General features: G+C 36.9%; 2 protein-coding genes across 8 annotated transcripts in view; both read left to right on the top strand.

Moving 5' to 3' along the window:
* Nucleotides 1–545: 545 nt before the first annotated feature.
* Nucleotides 546–15,657, top strand: LOC135634997 (uncharacterized). 3 transcript variants are annotated; one of them, XM_065145779.1, is made up of 8 exons: nucleotides 546–902; nucleotides 2,425–2,510; nucleotides 3,634–3,881; nucleotides 5,111–5,230; nucleotides 5,366–5,519; nucleotides 11,332–11,471; nucleotides 11,572–11,607; nucleotides 14,457–15,657. In XM_065145779.1, the coding sequence occupies exons 2-8, from the start codon at nucleotides 2,435–2,437 to the stop codon at nucleotides 15,222–15,224; spliced, it is 1,542 nt and encodes a 513-aa protein (XP_065001851.1). In that variant the 5' UTR covers nucleotides 546–902; nucleotides 2,425–2,434; the 3' UTR covers nucleotides 15,225–15,657. The 3 variants fall into 3 exon arrangements, with proteins under 3 accessions (XP_065001851.1, XP_065001849.1, XP_065001850.1); XM_065145777.1 differs by having other exon boundaries at nucleotides 546–935; XM_065145778.1 differs by having other exon boundaries at nucleotides 546–967.
* A 1,160-nt stretch (nucleotides 15,658–16,817) lies between these two features.
* LOC103981769 (uridine kinase-like protein 3) overlaps nucleotides 16,818–21,557 on the top strand; it is a 38,150-nt gene continuing 33,410 nt past the window's right edge. Inside the window, exons 1-2 of one of the 5 annotated variants that reach the window (XM_018825529.2) lie at nucleotides 16,818–17,097; nucleotides 17,880–18,057. In XM_018825529.2, the coding sequence (XP_018681074.2) occupies nucleotides 17,904–18,057 (154 nt within the window). In that variant the 5' untranslated portion in view covers nucleotides 16,818–17,097; nucleotides 17,880–17,903. The remainder of the gene's footprint in view (nucleotides 17,098–17,879; nucleotides 18,058–21,557) is intronic. The other 4 variants (XM_018825528.2, XR_010495911.1, XR_010495910.1 and 1 more) reach the window with 4 other exon arrangements.

The following is a 21,557-nucleotide window of genomic DNA, read 5'->3' as shown; positions in this document are numbered from 1 at the left end:
TAAGCACACTCGACACATGACAAATAATAAAATTTAGTTTGTTCGTCTAGTCAAACCTATATGTCTCATTCAATTTTAGGTACTAACTTTGGGCATCAAAGTAGTGTTGTTAAGATTACTTCTAACTTAGTTGTATAAGGTTTAGGATATCGAGCTTGATGAATTTCCTAAAGATAGATTCAGGTTAGATCCCAATTGACCTCAGCAACACAAATTCAACTCTAAAATTAGTATATTTTGATTTTATTTGATTCTTCTATCATGTTTTCAAGTAGATTTTATAATATTTTATTATGATGATCAAAAGATTATCTTACATGTTAAAATATCATAATAAGTGAAAAATATATAATTAATTTTTAAGAAGTACTTTTTAAATTAAAGATACTATTTAGAAAAAATAAAAAAAAGTTAAAGAAAAACCTAAAATAAAAATCCTTTCTGAAAATCATCCTCTGTCTCTATATATATATATATATATATATATATATATATATATATATATATATATATAAAGAAAGAGAAAGTTGTGTCTTAAGAATCCAACATTAGTCTGAACGCGCCTCTCTCTCTCTCTGTCTTTCTCTCTTTCTCTCTCTCTCTCTCTCTCTCTCTCCCGCTTCCGCTCTCTGTCCCTCTACTCAGCGCCAACTCCTGACGGCAAAGTGGCAATTCTTGTACTCCCTGACAAAAACAAGGAGGCAGATTATTTTCTTTTGAAGGGGGAACGAACCAGCAAAGGAAAGGGGTTTTAGTTATTTTCACTTTAATTCTTCCCCCCTACCTTCGCTTACGAAGCATCTCGTCAAGAAGCGCTTACGAAGAGATTGCGCCCATCTACCAAGCTGTCGCCTCCTTCGACGAGCTCTTCTTGCCTAGTTCGCCCGCATTAGATTTGGCTGGTTGGATTGCCTGCAGATTTCTGCGGCTTGAGGGTTTTGTTCTTGTTTCCTTTTGATCAACCTAGGTTTCTTTTTCCTTATCTATGCGTTTGTACCTTTGTATGCAATTTGCTAAATTTATTCTTGTTCTAACTATTTATATTGTAAAGGTGGATTTAAAAAAAAAAATATAAATATGACTATTACCAGATTTGACGAGTCTTCTTAATTCTTTGGATGTGATATACTTTCAAATATCTTCTGTTCGCAATCATTATGAGTTGATTGTTTTTTCCTTAAATGTACTGAGACAGGGTAATTCAGAAGTCTCTGGGCAATAAATTTGATCTCACGATCGAAGTAGTCGTCAATCTATCAAATATTATACGTCTGTTCTTTACCTTGGGAAGTTTATGAGTCTTATACTGTACTAAACTGAGGCTTTCATCTCATCTCAAGAAGAGCCATAGTTCTTGAAAATAGTCCAATTTCTTTTCAGATGGGCAACGCATTCGTTTTATAAAAGATACTGACATGTATGCTGCATACATTGTACTTGTTTCTGGTGTCTTACTTGATGGTAATCTATATATATTGGCACTTGGTATCTTACTATTGTACCATATGTTAGAGTTATCGTGATACTTGTCAGAGTCAAATATTTTTTTACTATTATGGCTGTTGTTAATTAATGTTATGTGTGTATATGTTTCCGTGAGTTGCAACTTAACAACTCTGCATTAATTTTATTTCTTCTTTCTAAAGGTTCTTGGCATGCTCTGCAGTCTCACATCATTTGACTTCCAAATTTTAACTGGTATCCAAGTGGTAAGAGGAACTGAATTAGAGAAAGAAATCATGAAGTCAGTAGTTTCTTTCTGGCTTAAATGGTTTGTAATAAAGGTCTAATTACTTACGTCAAAGGTTCCGGTCAAGTTTTGACTATGTTCTTAGCTCCATCTGGCTTCTTGGAGTAGGCTTCCTGGATAAATGATTCTAGTGGTGGTTTATAGCTTTGAAAATTTCATAAGAGCTCTGCCAATGCTATGCCGGTGGCATTGGTACTTGGGTCAACTTTTGTGTCTGCCTTGGTCATAACAAATGTTGTGTCACAAATGATCTTTTGTGGCTGTTGGCAGATGATTCAGTGTCTTTGTTATATCCATCAAATGAGATACACTGAAGTTTGTGCAACAATGATTTGTAGCTAAGATAAAAGAATTTTTTGATATATATTGGTATTAATATCTTACCAAGATGGTGTAGATATCCAAGTCAAAAAACAGTACTTTTGAGTTTTGATAGACTAATCTAAACTGGTCTATTTCGGTTTACTTCTGTCTTGTTAAGTTGATTTGAGAAAGATATGCATGATTGATAGCAGTTACAGGTTCTTTTACTAATATGGTTGATATTTGCTTTTCTTTGTTGAATTTATCACATCTCTGTTGCTTTGTGCTCGTAATGGCTACTCATTTTAATGTGATCTTTGTTTCAATGCCAACTTTATATGTTCTCTGACATATTTAATTTTCAAATATAGATCGGGAACTATGAATGGGTCATTTAATGGGCAGGTATTAGTGGACAAGCTTACCAAGTTGAACAATGGACAGCAGAGTATAGAGAGTATCCTTCCATTTCTATTGATATGCTCACTGGCAAGAATTGTATTGTTTGATATTTAATGATGTTTATATCTTATAATCGTTATGGCTGTTTTTCATGGACAAGCTTGTTTGTGATGGCTTTAGGTGTCCCCAATTTAATGATGTTTATATCTTATAACATGATACTGGATTACTTTGCTGTCCTGCTAGCCCCTAGAGATAATATTAGGAGTTCTCTGTAGAACTATAATTGGTTTTGTGCTGTTGGTCTTAGAGATAGTAATATATATATCAGGTAGCATGCAGTCTAGTTAGTGATGATGAAACATGTCTCATAAAGCAAAGTAAGCCATGTCATCAGAGTATCGCCTATTAAGGTACCATTATATTGTGTACTCATGTTTTATAACTTTTATATATAAAAAAAATAGTGGTAATCACCTTTGATGATAACTCCGAAAGTTTTATTAAACTTCTCAAAATAGTCCATAGTTTGTATTCAAAGAACTAGTTAGAGAAACTAGATGAGTTGGAACATGCATGACGTGTCAAAGTAATTTTTTCAACTTAAACTCAAGTACTTCAAGTCTAAGAAAACAACAAAAGCTACTGGATGTTTCTCACACTAAGGTATTCACGCTTCACAAGTCAGGCAAGAGAATTTGTTCAAGAGGGCAGGCATGCTAGTATAGTCAAGATAAGTTGTACTTTTGTGTGACATTTTTTTGGAACTATTTCAAGCAGCTAGAATTTCATTTATTGTTTGTCATACAAATAAAAATGCACTTGCATCATTCATATTATCTGTAGTCTTTTTGATCTTACTACAAACAGGTTCAGTTAAAAAATGCTTGTGAAGATCCATGATCTGTTCCATATGGGAAGTCCTTTTCTCTTTAAATTTGATGCTTCATATAATCGTAAAAAAAATATATAAACAATCATGATTAACACATAACAACAAGAATATCCTCTACGCTATTCATGATTATGAAGTTTTTAATTTCTTTTTATTTTTTTCCATATATGGTAAAAATTATGATATTTGATATGCTAAATCTTTGACCGTTTGTACAGACATAAGTTCAATTAAGCCTCTTTGTGGTCACTCATTATTTCATTGATATACTTAACTTAAGTAGCTTTATCACATTGGTGCATCTTCCATAGAAAAAAAGCAAAGCAGGTTGTGGAAACATGGCAGCAACAATTTTATTGTGCTCCAAGAGATCAACGAATATCTTTCCTATATCTAGCAAATGATATTTTGCAAAATAGCAGATGGAAGGGTCTGGAGTTTATTGATGAGTTTTGGAAAGTTATCCCTGGTGCCCTTAGTGATGTATTTAATAATGGGGGTGAGATTGGAAGAAGCACTGTAGTAAGATTGGTAAGAAATATTGAGTTATATATAGATATATCTATATTTTTGTCATGTTTAAAAAGTTTATCACTGACCTTGTTGTATTATGACATTATGTTCATAATTTGTTCTCAATTTTTATTCACATTTTTTTGAATTCAAGTTTGTTCATGGTTATTTTGAGTGAATATTTGCAAATATGCATAAACCATACTTTTCTTCTTAAAACTTATGCTAGTTGCAGACATGGATCCTTCATGTCTTTAGACCATACTTAATTTTGTACAGCTTTCTAGGCAATTATATTCATAGATTTTGATGTGCATTATTTACGAACATGAAAATTTGTTGGATTTATTTTGGCTTTAGTGAGTGTAATAGAAGGTGACTTGGATTTTAATTCGAAGTTATTTGAAGATGTTGATCCTTTTAGGAAAGTATCTTTATTTTGTTTGGTTTCATCAACATTTTCTTACGCTTCTCTGTATATTGGTTCATCATTCAAACTCAGTTGGCTGTGGAGTTCAACTGTTCATAAATGATAAATTCACTAATGTGGTTATTTTTCATGAAATAAACTAATTATTTCATTTTTTCAATCTTAGTAATGTGTGTATTGACCAAAATATTGTCAAAGAAAATTTTAAGATGGTATGGTTGAGTGGATAACTTAATTACCATCCAACATATATGCTACAAAATACTTGCTGTAAGTGTCACATTCATGTCTGATATGATTTGTTTGATAATTCCTTTGATATGTGTTGGATACTTCCTCAAAGTATCTGCTTATAAGTAATTATTAAAGGATCAATACTTTGACGGGCAGCATGAGAGGTGATGAACACAGGAATGGCAGACTGCAGAGAAAGACTTCAGATGTTTTATTTGCATTATTTAAAAATAAAAAATTATAAATAAAAAACCGGGCAGTAAGCCTGGTTCACAGGGCTTACCAGGCAGCAAGCCCTATTTTAGAAGTGGACCACCCAGTTTAGGATGGTCTACGTGTTGATAACCTGGTGAATCGGTATATAGAACTCTGTTTCAGACTATGAAAAGTGTTGCTACGTTCATGGGTAAAGCTACTTGAGTCTCCCCATACCTTGTATTGGTTGGAGGACTCGTGCATATCTTGCTTTTTTTGATCTAGGGAAAATTATTGTTTTGTTGTTCATTTGCAATTTCATAATTGCATCTGAATGTTTAATTCTTTAATTGAATTACCTTTCCTTTTTGAATGATAACATCTTCAGATGGACATATGGGAAGAACGCAAAGTCTTTGGTTCTCATGGACAAGTACTTAAGGACAATATTTTGGGAAGCGATAATGGGAATAAAAATATAAACGAGAAGGTCATTAGATACAAGTTGGTGAGAATTTTAAAACATTATACTTGAAATCATTCTTCACATGCTGATCGTGTTTGTGCAATATAATAAGATACATAAGATTTAGCCATTGATTAATATTATATGCACAAATATCTGCATGTTTGTCATTCACAGAAACATCCATCTGGAGAACAGTTGGAGGAGCTCATTTCAGGCTATACTCATATTTATGATCTTCCCTATGATGAAGACACTTTATATGGAAATTGTCAAGCAGCTACTAACCTCGTTGATGAAGTGGATAAGGAACTTGTGAGTGAGTTAGGAGGTAACTGTTAGACCTTCATACAATGTCCTGCTGTTGATGCAATCAAAGCTAGTAATTTGAAAAGATTTTCTTATTTTATCATGTATCTTTTCTTATTCCTAGAAACCACCCCTGAGACTGCAATCAATTTCATTTAATGCAGTGGTTTGACCTTGGTGTCTATCTTGGAAATTTTGAGTCCTCGAAGGATGCCAATCAATCATAAATAGTGTAATATGCAAATTTCCTATGGTTTTATTACAACTAACACTGTTGCTATTGCTGTCAATAATAATAGTGATCTCTTTGAGTTTTTTGCATGGACCATGTGTACCATATTTTGCAATGTTATGAGTGCCTAACTAAATACAAGTGTATACTCTTACGGGAGATGATATTCCTGCATTTAAGACATTAAGATAATTTGGCTATTATATCCTTTTTCTGTCAAAAATAGAATTATATAGATTTTAATTCTAATACATGTGTAGCATGGGCATGTAGCTAGTTAGTGATGTTGCAAATGCTTATTTGGTTTCATGCTGAATTTACGAAGAGGAATAGTTTGATGATGATGGTACAATTTTTGATACTCTGTTAAGATGTTTGGACAGCAAAACTTCGAAATTTGGGAAACTCAAGGCTCAATAGCATGGATATGTAGAACATGGTCATGATAAGTTGTCACTTAATTGGTTGTATATACGAAACCTAAAAAACCTGCTTCTTGTGACTACAAATTGTCGACAGTGAATTCACTGTAACAATTTTTTTGCCTTAACCTGTTTTAATCAGTTTTGGCTAAAACCATCAAAAGTTTGAGACATGTACTGATCATCGCTGGACTAAGCGAAAGAAGGATGAAACCCTTTTCGCTTTGGCTGAAGCTAATGCACTTCAGTTGAAGTGAATTTTGGTTAAAATTTCACACTATGGTTGATAGAACCCATATAAAAAGTTGATGATTAAGTTAAATTTCAAGTGTAGGTCAAGGAAGTCATGTCAAGATTCCCATTTTCAGATTGGCAGATTCAGCATTTTTTACATGTTCATTGCCTTCTATGGGCCTCCATGAAGTGCAAACAAATTATGATGTTAGGCTAGGCCCACTCATGCTATACATTTTGAAATATACTGCCTCTTTCATATTGAACTTAGTTTTAGCAAATGGAACAAAGTGGCCTTTGGATTAAATTGGTCAGAGCAGTTGTTAATTTTGGATTTATTGAGACACACTTTGGCATTGGTATTTGTATTGCTGATTTGCTTCATGCTAGACATTTTTATTGGGAAACATTAGAGAGCATCACATGCGTAGCGGAAAATGAAAACAAAAATCGTTCCTAAAACAGATCTTATCGGATCGCCGGGCGACAACCGGGAGCGATAAAGCCGCATCAATAGATTGAGACGTTCTCACCTAGGGGAGATCGTATATCCCCTAAATCACAGATCTTGGTTTGTGGGATGAAGGAGCTCTCACAAACTCCTCTTTAGCGGTAATCCACATAGTAGACGCAGCGATGACGCATCTCCTCGCACAGCGGGTTCTCTCCTCGTGATCGTGTACCACCATGTAGCAACAGTCAAGTGAGGGGCTGACCCTCTTGCTGTCCTCTCACACCAGGGAGGGGCTCACGACTGAGAGAAAGATGGGGAGGGGGAGATAGGATGCCGACGGCTATAGGGTCTAGTGTATGACTCATGAAGCCCCAACTCTTGTTTATAGAGAGTTCCTGTTGCTAACTCTAATGGATTTACCTTAATAGGTATTGGATCCACATCCAATAATTACTAGCTTAATGAATATTAGATCTCTATCCAAGAACCACTCTAAGCTCTATTGGGTCTCACCCATGCATTATCATAACTTTCTGACAGATGAAGATCAATCTTGAATGTACTTGAAGCTTCTCCAAGCTTTTGTTTCGCCTTTTCTGTTAGGTATTCCTTACAGTTCTTCTTCCAGTGCCCGTCTTTCCCAAAGTGGAAGCACTGGCCTTTGTCCTTTGCTGGGTCATTTTTAGCAACCTTTGCTTTAGCCGGTTTGCCCTTGCCCTTGCCGTTCTTAAGGGATTTTTTTGCCTTTTCTTTTTAGTCTCACCAACATAGAGAACTGACTTCTCTTTCTTGATGGAGCTCTCAGCCTACCTTAACATATTGAGGAGCTCAGAGAGAGTCATCTCAAGCTTGTTCATATTAAAATTTATTATAAATCGGAAAAAGGAATCTGGGAGAGACTGAAGCATGAGATCTACACATAGGTTATCCTCTAGAACCATTCCTAGACCCGTGAACTTCTCAATCCACTCGATCATTTTAAGGACATGGTTATGAATCGATACCCCCTCAATCATCCTTGCGCGGAAGAGACTCTTGGATATCTCAGATCGTTGAGTCCTTTCCTCTTCCTCAAACAATTTACGAAGATGAAGGAGGAAGGATCTAACATCCATCTTTTCATGTTGCCTTTGCAGCTCGGGAGTCATCGAGGCCAACATGTAACACTGAACTAGGATGAAATCATCTACATACTTCTCGTAGCGAGTAATCTCTTCCTCACTTGCCCCTTCATTAGGCTCGGGCATTACCATGTCAAGGACATATGCAATTTTCTCCGTCGTGAGAACAATTCTTAAGTTACGGAGCCAATCCGTGTAGTTTAGACCAGTGAGACGGTTGACATCAAATATGCCGCGTAAGGGGTTTGCAAGCGATATTTTTCTAAAACGTAAAGATGTAGCAGATAATCAATAACATGCCCTACCCTAGTTTTGCCATTAACTCTTTGATGATAAGGTCCTTTGTTGTCTAAACGATTCAGATGCAAAACCTATGCTATCCTAATCTGAAATCGACGAAAAACACTACTAATTTATGAGAAAACCAATTCCACACAACAGACAGTTAATAACCGATCATTGCATGGGGAACCTGGCTCTGATAACATTGTTGGGAAACATTAGAGAGCATCACATGCATAGTGGAAATTAAAAACAAAAATCGTTCCTAAACAAATCTTATCAGATCGCCGTGCGACAATCGGGAGCATAAAACTCGAAACGATAAAGCCGCATCAATAGATTGAGACGTTCTCACCTAGGGGAGATCGTATATCCCCTAAATCGTAGATCTTGGTCTGTGGGTCGAAGAAGCTCTCGCGAACTCCTCTCTAGTAGTAATCCACACAACGAACGCAGTGATGACGCACCTCCTCGCGCAACGGGTTCTCTCCTTGTGATCGCGCACCACCACGTAACAGTAGTCAAGAGAGGGGCCGACCCTCTTGTTGTCCACTCACACCAGGGAGGGGCTCACGGTTGAGAGAAAGATGGGGAGGAGGCGATAGGAGGCCGACGGCTATAGGGTCTAGCCTATGACTCATGAAGCCCCAACTCCTATTTATAGAGAGCTCCTATTGCTAATCCTAATGGATCGACCTTAATGGGTATTGGATCCCCATCCAATAACCACTAGCTTAATGGATATTGAATCTTCATCCAATAACCACTCTAAGCTTTATTGGGTCTCACCCAATGAATTCATTAAGACATAGGCTTATTGGATATCTCATATCCAATCCTCTATTTGTCGTATTGTCTACCATATGTGTATGACTCTCTAGGTCAAATACCGAGTTGGCCGTGAGTTACACCTATCAAAACTCTTTTTGACTCAGTGAATTATTATCCTCATAATAATTCACTCAACTCATCGACTATGGACGTACCAGGCCACTACGCCATAGTCCTCAGATGGTACAAGGGGATCTAATCCATCAGACCTATTTGTCCTTAGTTACCATGTATCTATAATCCATCATTCATCCAATATCTTAATCCCTTATTCCTAATGACCGGCTGTGTTAGTTCTGAAAGTTTCAAATCTATAAGTCCGGTATCAAAGAATGAAGTACTCAAACAAGACATTCTTGGTGTCTCAAGTCTAAGGACCAGATACACAACTGGGACTACGGAATCGTTGTCTGACAATGAGGTATCATTAACCATCCAATATTTCGTAAGTGAATCATTCAGTGAACTTATCCTCCAATGAGCACCTATACTATATCCCTAGTGTCCCCACACAAACAGTTATGAGAACAACTGCCTCCATCGTATGAACGAGTATATGGTACACCAGTTTATCCGGTTACCTCGATTTCCTTCTCAAATAACCTATGACCAAAAATATTTAGGATTTTATGTTTAAAGGCGAATATGTCTCATTATCATGATCTCATTATGATTCAATTCCCATTGCATAGATTCAAGGACATCATAGTATATTAATCAGATAATATAAAGTGAGACAATGTCATTATTAATATTAACCAAAAAAAATTATGCAGCGTATCATACGTGCCATCACTCACGTGATTGGCTTGCAGGGCACCTGTAACTAGCAATTTTGACATATGTTTCTTTTAAATATTGGATTTTGTTTTAGCAAATGGGATATTGGTCAGATTTACTGAAACACAATTTGGCCCCTAACAAAGTAGATTCCACTGTTTAAATCTGTCTTGGATTTTCAGTAATCTTTTTGGACATGATCTTATCTAATCAAAGCCATAAGATCCAGTTTAACTTATAAAACTTCAGCAAAGTTTCATGTCCTATCAAATTTTTGAACACTTGCAAGGTGTCCTTTGAATCAATTTAGCAGTTAGGAACTTATGCAGCTTTGTTTATGTGAAGAGGTGTGCACATGCAATTCCCCAATCGTCATGAACTATTCTGCATGGCCATGCCTCATAAGTGGCCATGAACCATAGTCATGTTTGATATTAATGCTATTACAGTGACATTATCTGCTTGTATGCAGAGTGCTAGAATGACCAAATGATTCATCTATGTAGCAAATTTATAAAATTCAATGGAATAAGACAGATCATTACCGTGAAATCATTGATTCAAATGGCCATCTTAGAAGAGGCTTCATTTTGAATACAGTTGGAGTTAACAGTATATACGAAGAAAATTTGATGATTTATGCAGTCCTGGATTATCAACAACTTGTTTCTCAGTTTGGTTTGGATTACCGGTACTTTCTTGTTCTTTGGTTCTTTTGTTGACAATGCCATCTTCATCTCCTAAACTGACAGGTTTCTCTAGTGGGCTTGGAAGTGCCATCTTCATCTCCTAAACTGGTAGAGACTCTTGTGGGCTTGACAGTTCCATTCAAAATTTTCAAGGATTTAACCTATTGGATACACCAACTCTTTTTTTTTTAGTTTCTAAAATTTTGAACCTAGAATTTGTAAAGATACCAAATTAGTCATTAATTTGAGCTGGTCTCAGTTTAAAATGGAAGGCCATGAAACAACTGATATATTATAGAATGTATTAACATAAGCTGAATCTGTGTGGTTAAACAAAAAATATCAGCTACAGTGGATGAAGAGAGGATGTGTTGTCAACCAATTTTGGAATTCCTTTCTTCCATGTAATTCTTCTTATGAGTTGTATTCTGCTGATGCCTCATTTGACAGGAAAAATTTTGGACAGTGATAAACTGTGATTTATCTTCTCTAATATTATTTATTTCCTACTACAATTATTTATCTTTTTATAGTATTTTCCTTATTGTATATTAAAATTCAGTGTAATATGCTTTTTCCCTGATTTTATCACCAAAGTTAGAATAATTTCTTTCAAATGCCATTTATTTATTTCTGGATTGTAAAAGAGATTGGTTGTTAATTATGCTGACTAAATGTGTCTTGAGATCAACAATTGCTTATTCTCTTGATATCTCTTTGCATGATATGTAGTTTAATATAATTTTCTCTTTCTCATATTGTCTTTTATGACATCCTATGGATGGACAGGGAATTCCAATGGATCTGGAGTAGTCAGGAAGATGCAGGTACAGCATGGTGTATTAAGAGAATGCATAGAACAACTAAAAGTTATTGAATCATTGAGAGCAACTCTGATCACCTATTTAAGAAAGGCACTTCACGAACAGGTAGGTTTCTATGTGTTTGTCCTCAATGCTTTGTGCAGGTTCTTTCTTCTTATATGTGTATATGAAAATTTAAAAAAGTTCCATAATTGTTTGGATTCAGGAGTCAAAGTTTGAACAGGTCCATCAACAACTTCAGGTACTCTTCTTGTATATCAAATTACAGTGTAATTCAATTATGAAGTATGCCATCTGACAGTCTTTTGTGGATTGTCTGGTGATCTTAGTGACATTGTGCTTAAACAGGATTGGCCCTAGTCAATCTCAATTAGGATAACTATAACACAAGCTATATTAATCCCAGGAGGAAGACAATGTTAATGATGTGAAACCTACTATAACTAGCATATTATAGTTTTTGCTATAAGGTTTTTGGAAAATTGTGTATCCCTATGAAGTGCCATAATATCTTATATATCCATCCCAAAGTGCAAATTTTCTATATATCCTTGCAGATTTAGGAACCCCTTATATGATACATATTTGGCTCCATTATAGTTCATTAGGTCTTTTTTGTTGAGTTCTGGTTATATAATGACAACATCACTCTCCCTTAATGTAGGTTAAGGTAAACAAATTCTAACAAGATCTAAGGTCTGGGGACTTTGTGAGGTTTGCAAGATTTGTAGGCTAAATAGGATGTCAGACTTGTTAGGTTTTTTATAATCTTTAATTTCATGAGGAATGTTTCTTTGTATGTTAATGCTGTGTTATCCCTGACTTTTAAAGTCTTTGAATGACTTCTTGAGAGTCCATGAATTTATAGTCATACAATTGGATTTTTTCACAAATCCACATAATTCAATAGAGTATCCTTGTCAAAAGTAGCAGAATAGTTGATTTGTAGTCCAATTAATGAAAATTTACATAGGTTAATGACAACATTGCTATACAAATTTCAAATTGTCAAGTCATCATAATACTAGGTTTTTTGTCATGAATAATCCGGCTGTTAGGACTACTGACATGGCTGATATAACCACCCGTGGAGACTAAAGTATGTATTTCTAGTTTGACCTCGTAAAGATTCATAGTGATGTAGCCATTATTGTCACACCATCCCTATGTTCCAAGTCCTATTCTTCCTTTCCATCCTCGTGTATGAAGACATGACATTGAACAAGCCAACAAGGCATATGCTTTAACAAATGTAGGCATGAGACATTTTCATGTACTAGGTTTAGGTGCATAAAAACTAAAACCTCATCAAGTTCCAAAAGGCAAAGTTCAGTGGAAATATTTGCTTAACTCTTTATTCTATCTTTCAACAAACTGGATCAGTAAGTAGACTAAGGATACCAAGAACACTTGGTTAGGGTGAAATTGGCATCATGTAATTTCAATGAATACAGTTAGCATTCTCTACCATCTGATCAATGAGATAATCTCATCTTAGAGGTGGTGGTGGTGAGGAGGAAGAAGAGGAGAGGAAGCGGAGGTGGCCAAAGAAGAAGGAGATTGGGGATATAGATTTTCTTTTCCCTTACAGTTAGTTTTTCTTTATGAGGGCTGGCTATTTGATACAATGGGGTGAAGATGATGCAGAAAAAAAGGCCTCTTTATTGTACTTTTACACCATACTATGCCTTCCTCTAGTAATAAAACAAATATAAGGTCAGAATCATCAGATGATAATCCAAGTGACTGGTTAGATAATAATTAGAAATAGTAACTGCAGATGACAACATTAGCCTAGAATAGTATGTGATTGAAGCAGGATCCTTCAGGCTATGATTACTGTAACTTCTTATCTTTTACAGATGAGAATAGTATGTGATCCATTCCATGTTGCTAGATTGGAGATTTGTTTACTTAAATCTGATATCAGAAAGCAACTACAAGGTATTGTGTCAAGGTCTTCCCAGGGCAATAACACAAGAAGTTTGTTGGGGTTTCCGCATATCTTTTCCGTTGCTCTTTTCCATGCAAAGATCATGCTTTAATATTTTTAATCATGGGCCCAATGCATGGCATGGAAGTGACACGTACAACAAATCTAAATCTTAGAAAAGTAGGACATGATATGGCACTTAATAACTTGTATGTTTTATGTATTGGTATAATATCATGTAATAGGAGATATTTTATATATACAATGTAGGCAATCCAGATCATCAAATATGTAATCGAGAAGAAGAACTACCATTCACAAAAATTACTCTAAGCATATACACAAAATATGAGGAGATTGTTCTCATTCATCATAAACTAAAAATTTACAAGTACATAAATATTACTTGTATCTGCAATTTTTAAAATTCGTATGTAGATGATATGATTGTATTGAACTACTACATATGTTCCATATATTAACGTAGGCATAGGTGATGTATGTCTCAAAGTATGTTATAATCTGTCTCACATGCCAGGAAGTATCTAATAAGTATTTGTGTCTCTGTCTAACAGACACGTGCAGGCATTTTTCTTATCTGCTCTCTTCATAGAATGTATGGTTATCCTTTCATGATAACCAATTTAAGATGTAACAAGTGATCAGTTAGCCTTTTTACTTCAGTTCAAATCTATATTGTTGGACTCACTATAGCCGATTTTCTTAAGAGATGCATTCAAGATTCTCTCACTTCACCCATAGTGGCTATTTTTTCAGAGTCTAATTAGATTACTAGATCTTCTAGTTATCTGTTTGGTTTAATAATCTTAAATTAGTTCTATATACTATTTGCTGGAAAATATTAGGACAAAGAAACTTGATGCATTTAAAATATAATGTTAGGATACACTGGAGATGCACCGGTAAATGGTATACGGTAGACCACATTCCATTATTCCAATAACATTATCCCTTTGTTTGATAGTTCCGTAAGTGCTGAGTAATCTTTGTGAAAGAGCTTTTTATGATAATGTTAATTATTAATGGCCATGGCTGTTTGCTAGATTGGGAATGCTTTTTGAAGTTAATATTTTGATTCTTCTACAAGATACATGATGTATCTCCACATAACATGGTTTTGTTTAATTGTTATTCAGGCTGCTCAATCAAGATATGAACAATCAGTCAACTTACATAAGCAGCTCGGTACTGGTCCCTCATCACCTGATCAAAGGCTTAACAACTCATCAGCTTTCCCTGACAGCCCACCTAAACTTATCCCTCAATCCGGTGCTGGCACCAGATCACAAACTACTGCAGGCAGATACAGCCAGGATAGACTTCCTGGAGACAATAATGCTCCTGTTACAGACAGGTACCCAGAAACAGCAGCTGCTGCAGTTGCACCACAGTTTGCAGCTTCCACTTCCACTTCTCAGATGCTGATACATGTCCACACCTCTCCAGCTTCTGATGGCATCTTTAGCCTTTCAATTAAAGAAGACCACCCTACTGATAACAAGAGGCTTAAACTAGAGGACAATGTGCCACCACCATTGCCACAGCTTCGGCCGCTCTTGCCATCATTCCTGCATCCTGATTTGTTAAATCAGCCTCCGCCGCTACAGTCATCATTTCCTGTTACACAACCAAGTTCAAGAACAATGCCACCACCACCTCCTTTCCTGCCTATGCCACTACCACCACCTCCACCAACTACACCCCAATTCATGCAGTTTTCTTCTGGACCTACAATGCCTTTTGGTTATGGCTCAGTTCCTTTCCCAAACTACCCAATGCATGGCATGCAACTCTATCCAAGTCTCATAAACCAGCCTTATGGTCTTCAATCCTCGGAGGGGTTCATTCAGTTAGGCCAACCGCCATTGCCAACTGCACCACCACCACCACCACCTCCACCTTGAACCAACAACAAGAGAAGGCGAAGAAGGGGTGCTGTTAGGTTCAGTAGTTGTCATGTATCCATGGTTGTGACCGTAAACATGTATATTAAGATACCTGCTTCACAGCTCCTGAAGATAGTCATCCTGGAGAAGAACACGAGGACCTTATATCTAATGGTAATCTGACCTATTGCCTGCGGAAGAGATGTTTACAAGTTGTAGTCATTCTTTTTGTTTCTGGAGATTCATGTTGAGCTTTCCCAGGATTTGTCGTGGCCTGATGCCTGGGTGGCTGCTGGCACAGAGTTTGGTCAGATGTATCCTCAACTCAACCGAGGGAGAATTGTAAACCTGGGATCGAACATGAAATGTGGTGTAAGTGAACAATATTGGATGACACAGAATGGGGTAAAAATTGAGTAGCCAAATCAATTGTGCGGCTCTCATGCTGGCCTGTGCAGGTGTTGAAACCCTTGTGGTTATTTTTCTTTTTTTTTTGGTGCTATTCTAGTTGGAGAGAACCATGTGTTCAAAATTTTCATATCGTTCTCTAATTATAAATCAATCTAATCAAAATTATTATCTCTAGAAATTCTTTTCTACATCTGGTGGATAAACTGGCTCACATGTTATATGCTTCTGATAATTATGTCACTACCGCCACGTAAGGGGTGAGCAAAGCGGTAGCCCCCGGAGACGACCAAAACCCACGCGATGCACATTATTATTTTCTTATATTCTTGTATACCTTTTAGGAACATAAAATATATTTTATGACCTTAAAGTTCGCAAAATGTCCACCGTGGGGCCCGCAGATTCTCCACTCGCTTTTCGGGTATGAACCGAGAGTCTTTTTCTTTCGAGTAAACAAACGAAATGAGCACGTGACATTGGCTAGGTACACCAGCAATAAAATATCCCGTCCTGGAGCCGCCCCCGCCACTTCCCTGACTCAGCCATCTCCAGCGGTTCCTTCGTTACACCGCCAATCACAGCCGTCCATTTTCGTTCCCCCGCGCTCCCCGACCCTCTTCCCGTTCCGCCCTCGAGTGGAAGTGGAAGGTCCCTCTTAAAGGCAGGGACCCACAGCGGCGGCGGCGCACCTCCCGCCCCGATCTCGCGCTGCGCGCTTCTCCCGTTCGTCAGCGAAGTCGTGAGATGAACATCGGGGCTCCAGAGGATCTCTCTGGAAACGCCTTCCGTTCCTTTCCCTATTCCCCCTGATCATGCCGTCCGTGATTCAACGAACGGTGTGTGATTCCTGTCGCATACGTATCCACGTGAGCATAGTCGTGCCCCCCATCTCGCTATAAGTGTCGGTGACCGAAGCCGTACTCCGGCTGACTCGTCATCAAGTCATCCGGGTTCCTGTAACATGTGGAAGTGGTCGCTCCGATGCCGCTGCAATGCGCCTTGCAAGGCTTTGTCTCACGGATTCCGATACTGGACCAATGTTAGATCTTACGGGAAAAGCCCCGCCAGCCATCCAAGGTGGCTAACTTGGGACAGATGGCGAACTACCAATGGAATTGCAAGGTACCGATCGTTGCCAACGCAGCACAGTAGGGCAATTGGTGTCTTTGAACCCGAGTAGGCAGCTGCTGTCCTTGAACCCCAGTCCTATATACGTTTCTCTTGCTCTCTTTTGGCCGATAAGGGAAACTAGCGAAGATCCGAACTCTAGGGTTTAGATCGGGAAGTGCATTCGTAGAATCTGAAAGATCTCGTCGCAAAGGCACCGCCGTCATCGCGGGCGACTTACGCCGTTGCTATCTCTCGGTTCCCCTTCCTAGTCGATCGCATTGGATCTGAGCTTTGCTCGTCGTGGTGATGTGAATTGATCCCGGCGAGAGCTTCTGGTTTTGGGTCCACGCGTCGTCTCGAAACTCCTCATGTGAGATCTCTTTCTGGATTGCGGGATAAAAATGGTGTTTTGTTTCGTTTTTGGGACAATATTTAACTTAGGTGCCTCGTTTCCATCCCAAAATATGAAGGTAACAACGGATGTTTGAGTGATTTGATTCCAGCGAACTGATTAAGAAGCGTATTAATTTGCTTTAGTTTGGCACTGAAGGGCAAAATAGGAAATGAATGATCTGATTCGATTAATAGGTTCTGATCTTCTTATTCTCATTATGACGCATCATAAAGGATTGCAAGTATATTCTGAATCTCAAGAAACCTTCCAACAGAATGCTCTGAGTTTTTGGCACATAGCAACGAATGTGTCAAATCAGAAGCATCAACAGAAACTTTGGGTTTAACTGTTCATGGGTTACTCGTGAATATGGTTCCATAATGATATGATCCTTCATCTTCCTTGTTTCTGTGTACAGTTGTATACAGTTGTCACGAAAGTGGATGCAGCAGATCTTATGCATGTGATCTTGAAAATAAGACTTCCCTTTTGTGTTATTCTTGATATTCAACTCACATGTTCTATTCTTAATTACAAAGTCTAGCAAACAATTTTCATGAATTTATATTCCATCGTTACATTCTGTGCCTTTCTTGTAATTTTTTCTGTATTCATTGATGCAATGCACACACATATGAAAAATTGCGATCTGCCTCTATATTAATATTCAAAGTCTGATGCTCACATGCTGAACATTAAATTCATTCTGACTATATCTGTAGAATGGGATCCATCTAATTATTTATTTTGTGACACAGAATTCTTAGATATAGCCTGTCCACATGGGTTCCAAGTTAGTGGAGGAACTGCTAGAGAATTCTGTAGGAGTTCACTTTTCTGGACTTCACGTGGATGATATAGAACTAAGAAATTCTGAACAGCAGCTGCTAGCAACTGCTGAGACCGAGAATGGCTGCAGAGAACCCTTCGTAATAGGTTAGTTCTTATGAATGATTCACCAAATTTTTTGGTATTTCATGCCTTGTTGTCATATTTATATATGCGATTAAATAAATACTTATTTCTATCCATGCTTTGTAAGAAAATATTTAATTTAAGCATTCAAGAAAGTTCCTAGTTGGTTACAAGAATTAAGATTTGGGATAAATTTATTGTTTGATGTTAAATATATGTAAAAATTTTCCACAGTTTACAAAGATGAGAGAGAGAGAGAGAGAGAGAGAATTGTGGAAGTTGGAAATTTCCATAATCCATGTGCCGAGAAGTTCTCCCACCAGCAAATTTGTCTTTGGCAACATCTTTTCTACCAACTTTCTGTCAGAATCAAATTTGTTGGAAATCATTTAGGGGAACTGCAACTTGCCACATAAATTAGGGTACATAGGATGAGCTCCTAATTGCTTCTAGTTTTCTGTGTCATGCATCCGAGGTGGTTGGGTGGGTGTGTGGGGGTGGCATAGAGGTCCAACGGATATCCTAAAGTTTAAATCTTCATTTAATTTGGTAGGTTTTATTTTATATAAACCATTTCATTATTTGGTTATTTTCACTGAGAATGATAATGATCATTTGATTTGTAGGATGGATCATCAAGGCTTGAAACTTTAGTTTTGGTTGGTATTGTTGATTTGAGCATTTTGGTAAGTTTGTAGTTGGATGTTAAAATAAGAAAAAGATAAGATGTAAATATTTCAAGAAAATCTAGAATATTAGGAAATGTTTTGTGTGTTACGTATAGTTTTAGACGAAATTTTTTATGGATGTTAGGAGATTATAAGTCTGGATGCATAGTTCTTGACATAAATCATAAACATGTATGTGTTTAATGCTAGGTGTCAGCTGTCTTTTCGTCTTTTAATATGGGGATGTTGGCAAGAAATGATCATAATATCAAGATCTACAAAAAATTGAGTTGGCTATGATGAAAATACTTGTTTATGCTACAAGACAAATAGACTGGGAAAGTTGAAATAGGTCAAATGCAGTATCATTGTGTCAATGTGAGCCTGGAAGATGCATTTGCAGTAACATGATCTGTTTTCCCTTTGGACCAAATTCATATCAACCAATCAAATCTATTGGTTTGAGCTGAAATGGCTAAAACCTGAATGGAAGCCACACCTTTTAAACCAATACAGCTGGATCAAGGTAGCCTTCAATTTTTGGTCCTTGTTTAGGTTCATGCTTTGCAAAATATTGAAATGGTAATTGTCACAGGATTGAGCCACATCTTACTATATAAGGGCTCTCAGTAGTTTTACCTTCTCTGCATCATGATCGGCCCTTATTTTAGTTTAAGGCAGGTTATATTGTAGATGTTTCTTTAAGTGGTACAACCGCAGCTTTCAAAATGTAGGACTTATTTTATGTAGATTTTAGAATAAGTATAACAGTTGTAGTTTTTTTCGTTCATAGGTTTGCAGGCTGGTTTGTAATGTCATCATGGTGACTCTTCGAAGAGGTTGAGCTGATAGGTTGAAAGAGGGAATTTTTACATGGATTCTTTAAGCCATAAGCATTGAAGTGGTTCGTGAGAAACTTTTTCTCCGTGTCCAATGTTAGTCCTTTCGGAAGCAAAAGATTTTTACAGATATATTGCTAAAAAGAAAATTCTTGTAAAAACAAATTATTCCTAGTCCCTGTTTTAGAACTACATGCTAAGAATAGTATTGAAATTCTAAATTGATAACACTTGATGTTTCAAGTTCTAAATTGATAGAACTTCTAAATTGATAGACTGACTTTAAGGATTCAAATGACTTAAGAACTTACATAATATATATAGCACTTGATGAAGAATGGAAAATGGATAGGCAATGTTGCATATTGGATGTTATCACTTATCAGGTTTTGGTTTGTTGCCAAACATGAGAGTAAAAGATTTGAAAGGTTGATTTGGAAACGTATCACCTTGCCATCAGATGGACAGGTTGATCTGAAAGGGTGATGATTGAGCAACGAAACCACCTTAACCCATTTGTAGCCAAGTTAGGGCAAGAAAGGGCTAGTAAAGCTTGCTTGCTAAGTCCTTATGGTAATTTCTTATATTTTGTTTTCATATGTCATTTTTAGTGGATTTTCAAGAAGTCTCTAGAATCTGATTTAACTTTATTTGGAGTATGATGAGTTATAATTTGGTTATAGAATAGGCTAGGCAAGTTGTATAGGTACCAAGGGTCATGGTTTGACATATCGAGCGGACCTGTATCACTCGGGACATATTGATTTGTCAGGTCACTGGACCGTCGACTAACCTGAACTGGGTCGTTCATTTCTGAATAGGCCTTGCTGCTCCATAAGCCCAATAAACCAGGCTTATCATCTTGTACCAGGCCTGTACTGAGAGGTAAGCCTGACCGGGGTGGGCATACTCAAAAGAGATCCGTTAGGGTTTCTTTTGGGGGTATAAAGAAGGTTGAACCACTATTCAGCCCTCTTTTCCTAATCTATTCTCAGCCTCTCACTCTTAATCCTACCCATCAAACAATTTTCTTCTAGCTCCTATAAATCCCACTATTACTTTCCCAAATTCAAGCAAGACTTGAAGAGAAGGCCCAATTTCTCAAAGAGAAAGTTCGAATTGAAATCCATTTGAATAAATTTTCAAAATTAGGTAAATCAAACCAAATTTGTTAGCTTAAGTACTTGATTTTAGGTTTAATTAGGTCATTATTAGAGAAATTTCTGTGTTTGGCCTTCAATTTATATTTAATTTAGGAATTGATCCATAAAGATCAAGTCCCAAACTATGTGGATCTACCACAATATGCATGAATCCAGGCTAGATAGCATAGATCCCACATGGATCATTCTAGATCCATCTGGATCTAGCCTAGATCCACATGGTTTCGGGCTGGAACTTCACATATCTAGGCTTCATCTTTGTCAAAATAAGGTAGATCCACATGGATTTAACATTATATTTGGTGAATCTGGACAAGATAGTCAGATGTAACCTAGATCTTACCTGATTTAGACTACATCTTACTGGATTTAGCCTAGATACATTCATTAAGTTTTATGGGTTGATACTGCATAGTTAAATCAATTAGCATGTGTAGTGCAAAGTAGAAGGCGTAAGAAAGTTTTATTAGACACAAGAAAAAAGAGATTTGATTACTCAGTTTGACTACACATATTGCCTTTAATAGTGCTGTAATACCCTACTTCTAGTTCCACTCATACCTACACGCATGACTAAAGTAGGATGTCACATTTTAGTTTAATTATTGCTATCAATAATTAAACTAAAATGTGGAAAGTAGGCAATCTTAAAATTAAAACATGCTAATTACCAAACAAAATAATAGGGTTTCCCCTGTACATAGTGGTTTTGACACCCGTGTATACTTATATTATCTAACTAAAGGAAAACAAAAACATAACAGGTCCAAAATTTATACATACAAATGGCCATAGGCCATCGTCCATATTTGCGTTGGCATGGGCCTGCACGTGCTTCTTTCTCTACCCAA

This window comes from Musa acuminata, chromosome BXJ3-4 (genome assembly GCF_036884655.1).
Source record: "Musa acuminata AAA Group cultivar baxijiao chromosome BXJ3-4, Cavendish_Baxijiao_AAA, whole genome shotgun sequence".
In the NCBI taxonomy this organism is placed as follows: Eukaryota; Viridiplantae; Streptophyta; class Magnoliopsida; order Zingiberales; family Musaceae; genus Musa; species Musa acuminata.
The sequence above is the reverse complement of the archived record's forward strand: the minus strand, read 5'-3'. Positions and strand labels throughout refer to the sequence as shown.

Excerpts from the sequence above, each read along its gene's own strand:
- LOC135634997 (XM_065145779.1), top strand. The coding sequence starts at position 2,435 with ATGAATGGGTCATTTAATGGGCAGGTATTAGTGGACAAGCTTACCAAG. Across the intron at positions 11,472-11,571 it reads GAAAGGCACTTCACGAACAG|GAGTCAAAGTTTGAACAGGT; the intron begins GTAGGTTTCTAT and ends GTTTGGATTCAG. Across the intron at positions 11,608-14,456 it reads AGGTCCATCAACAACTTCAG|GCTGCTCAATCAAGATATGA; the intron begins GTACTCTTCTTG and ends ATTGTTATTCAG.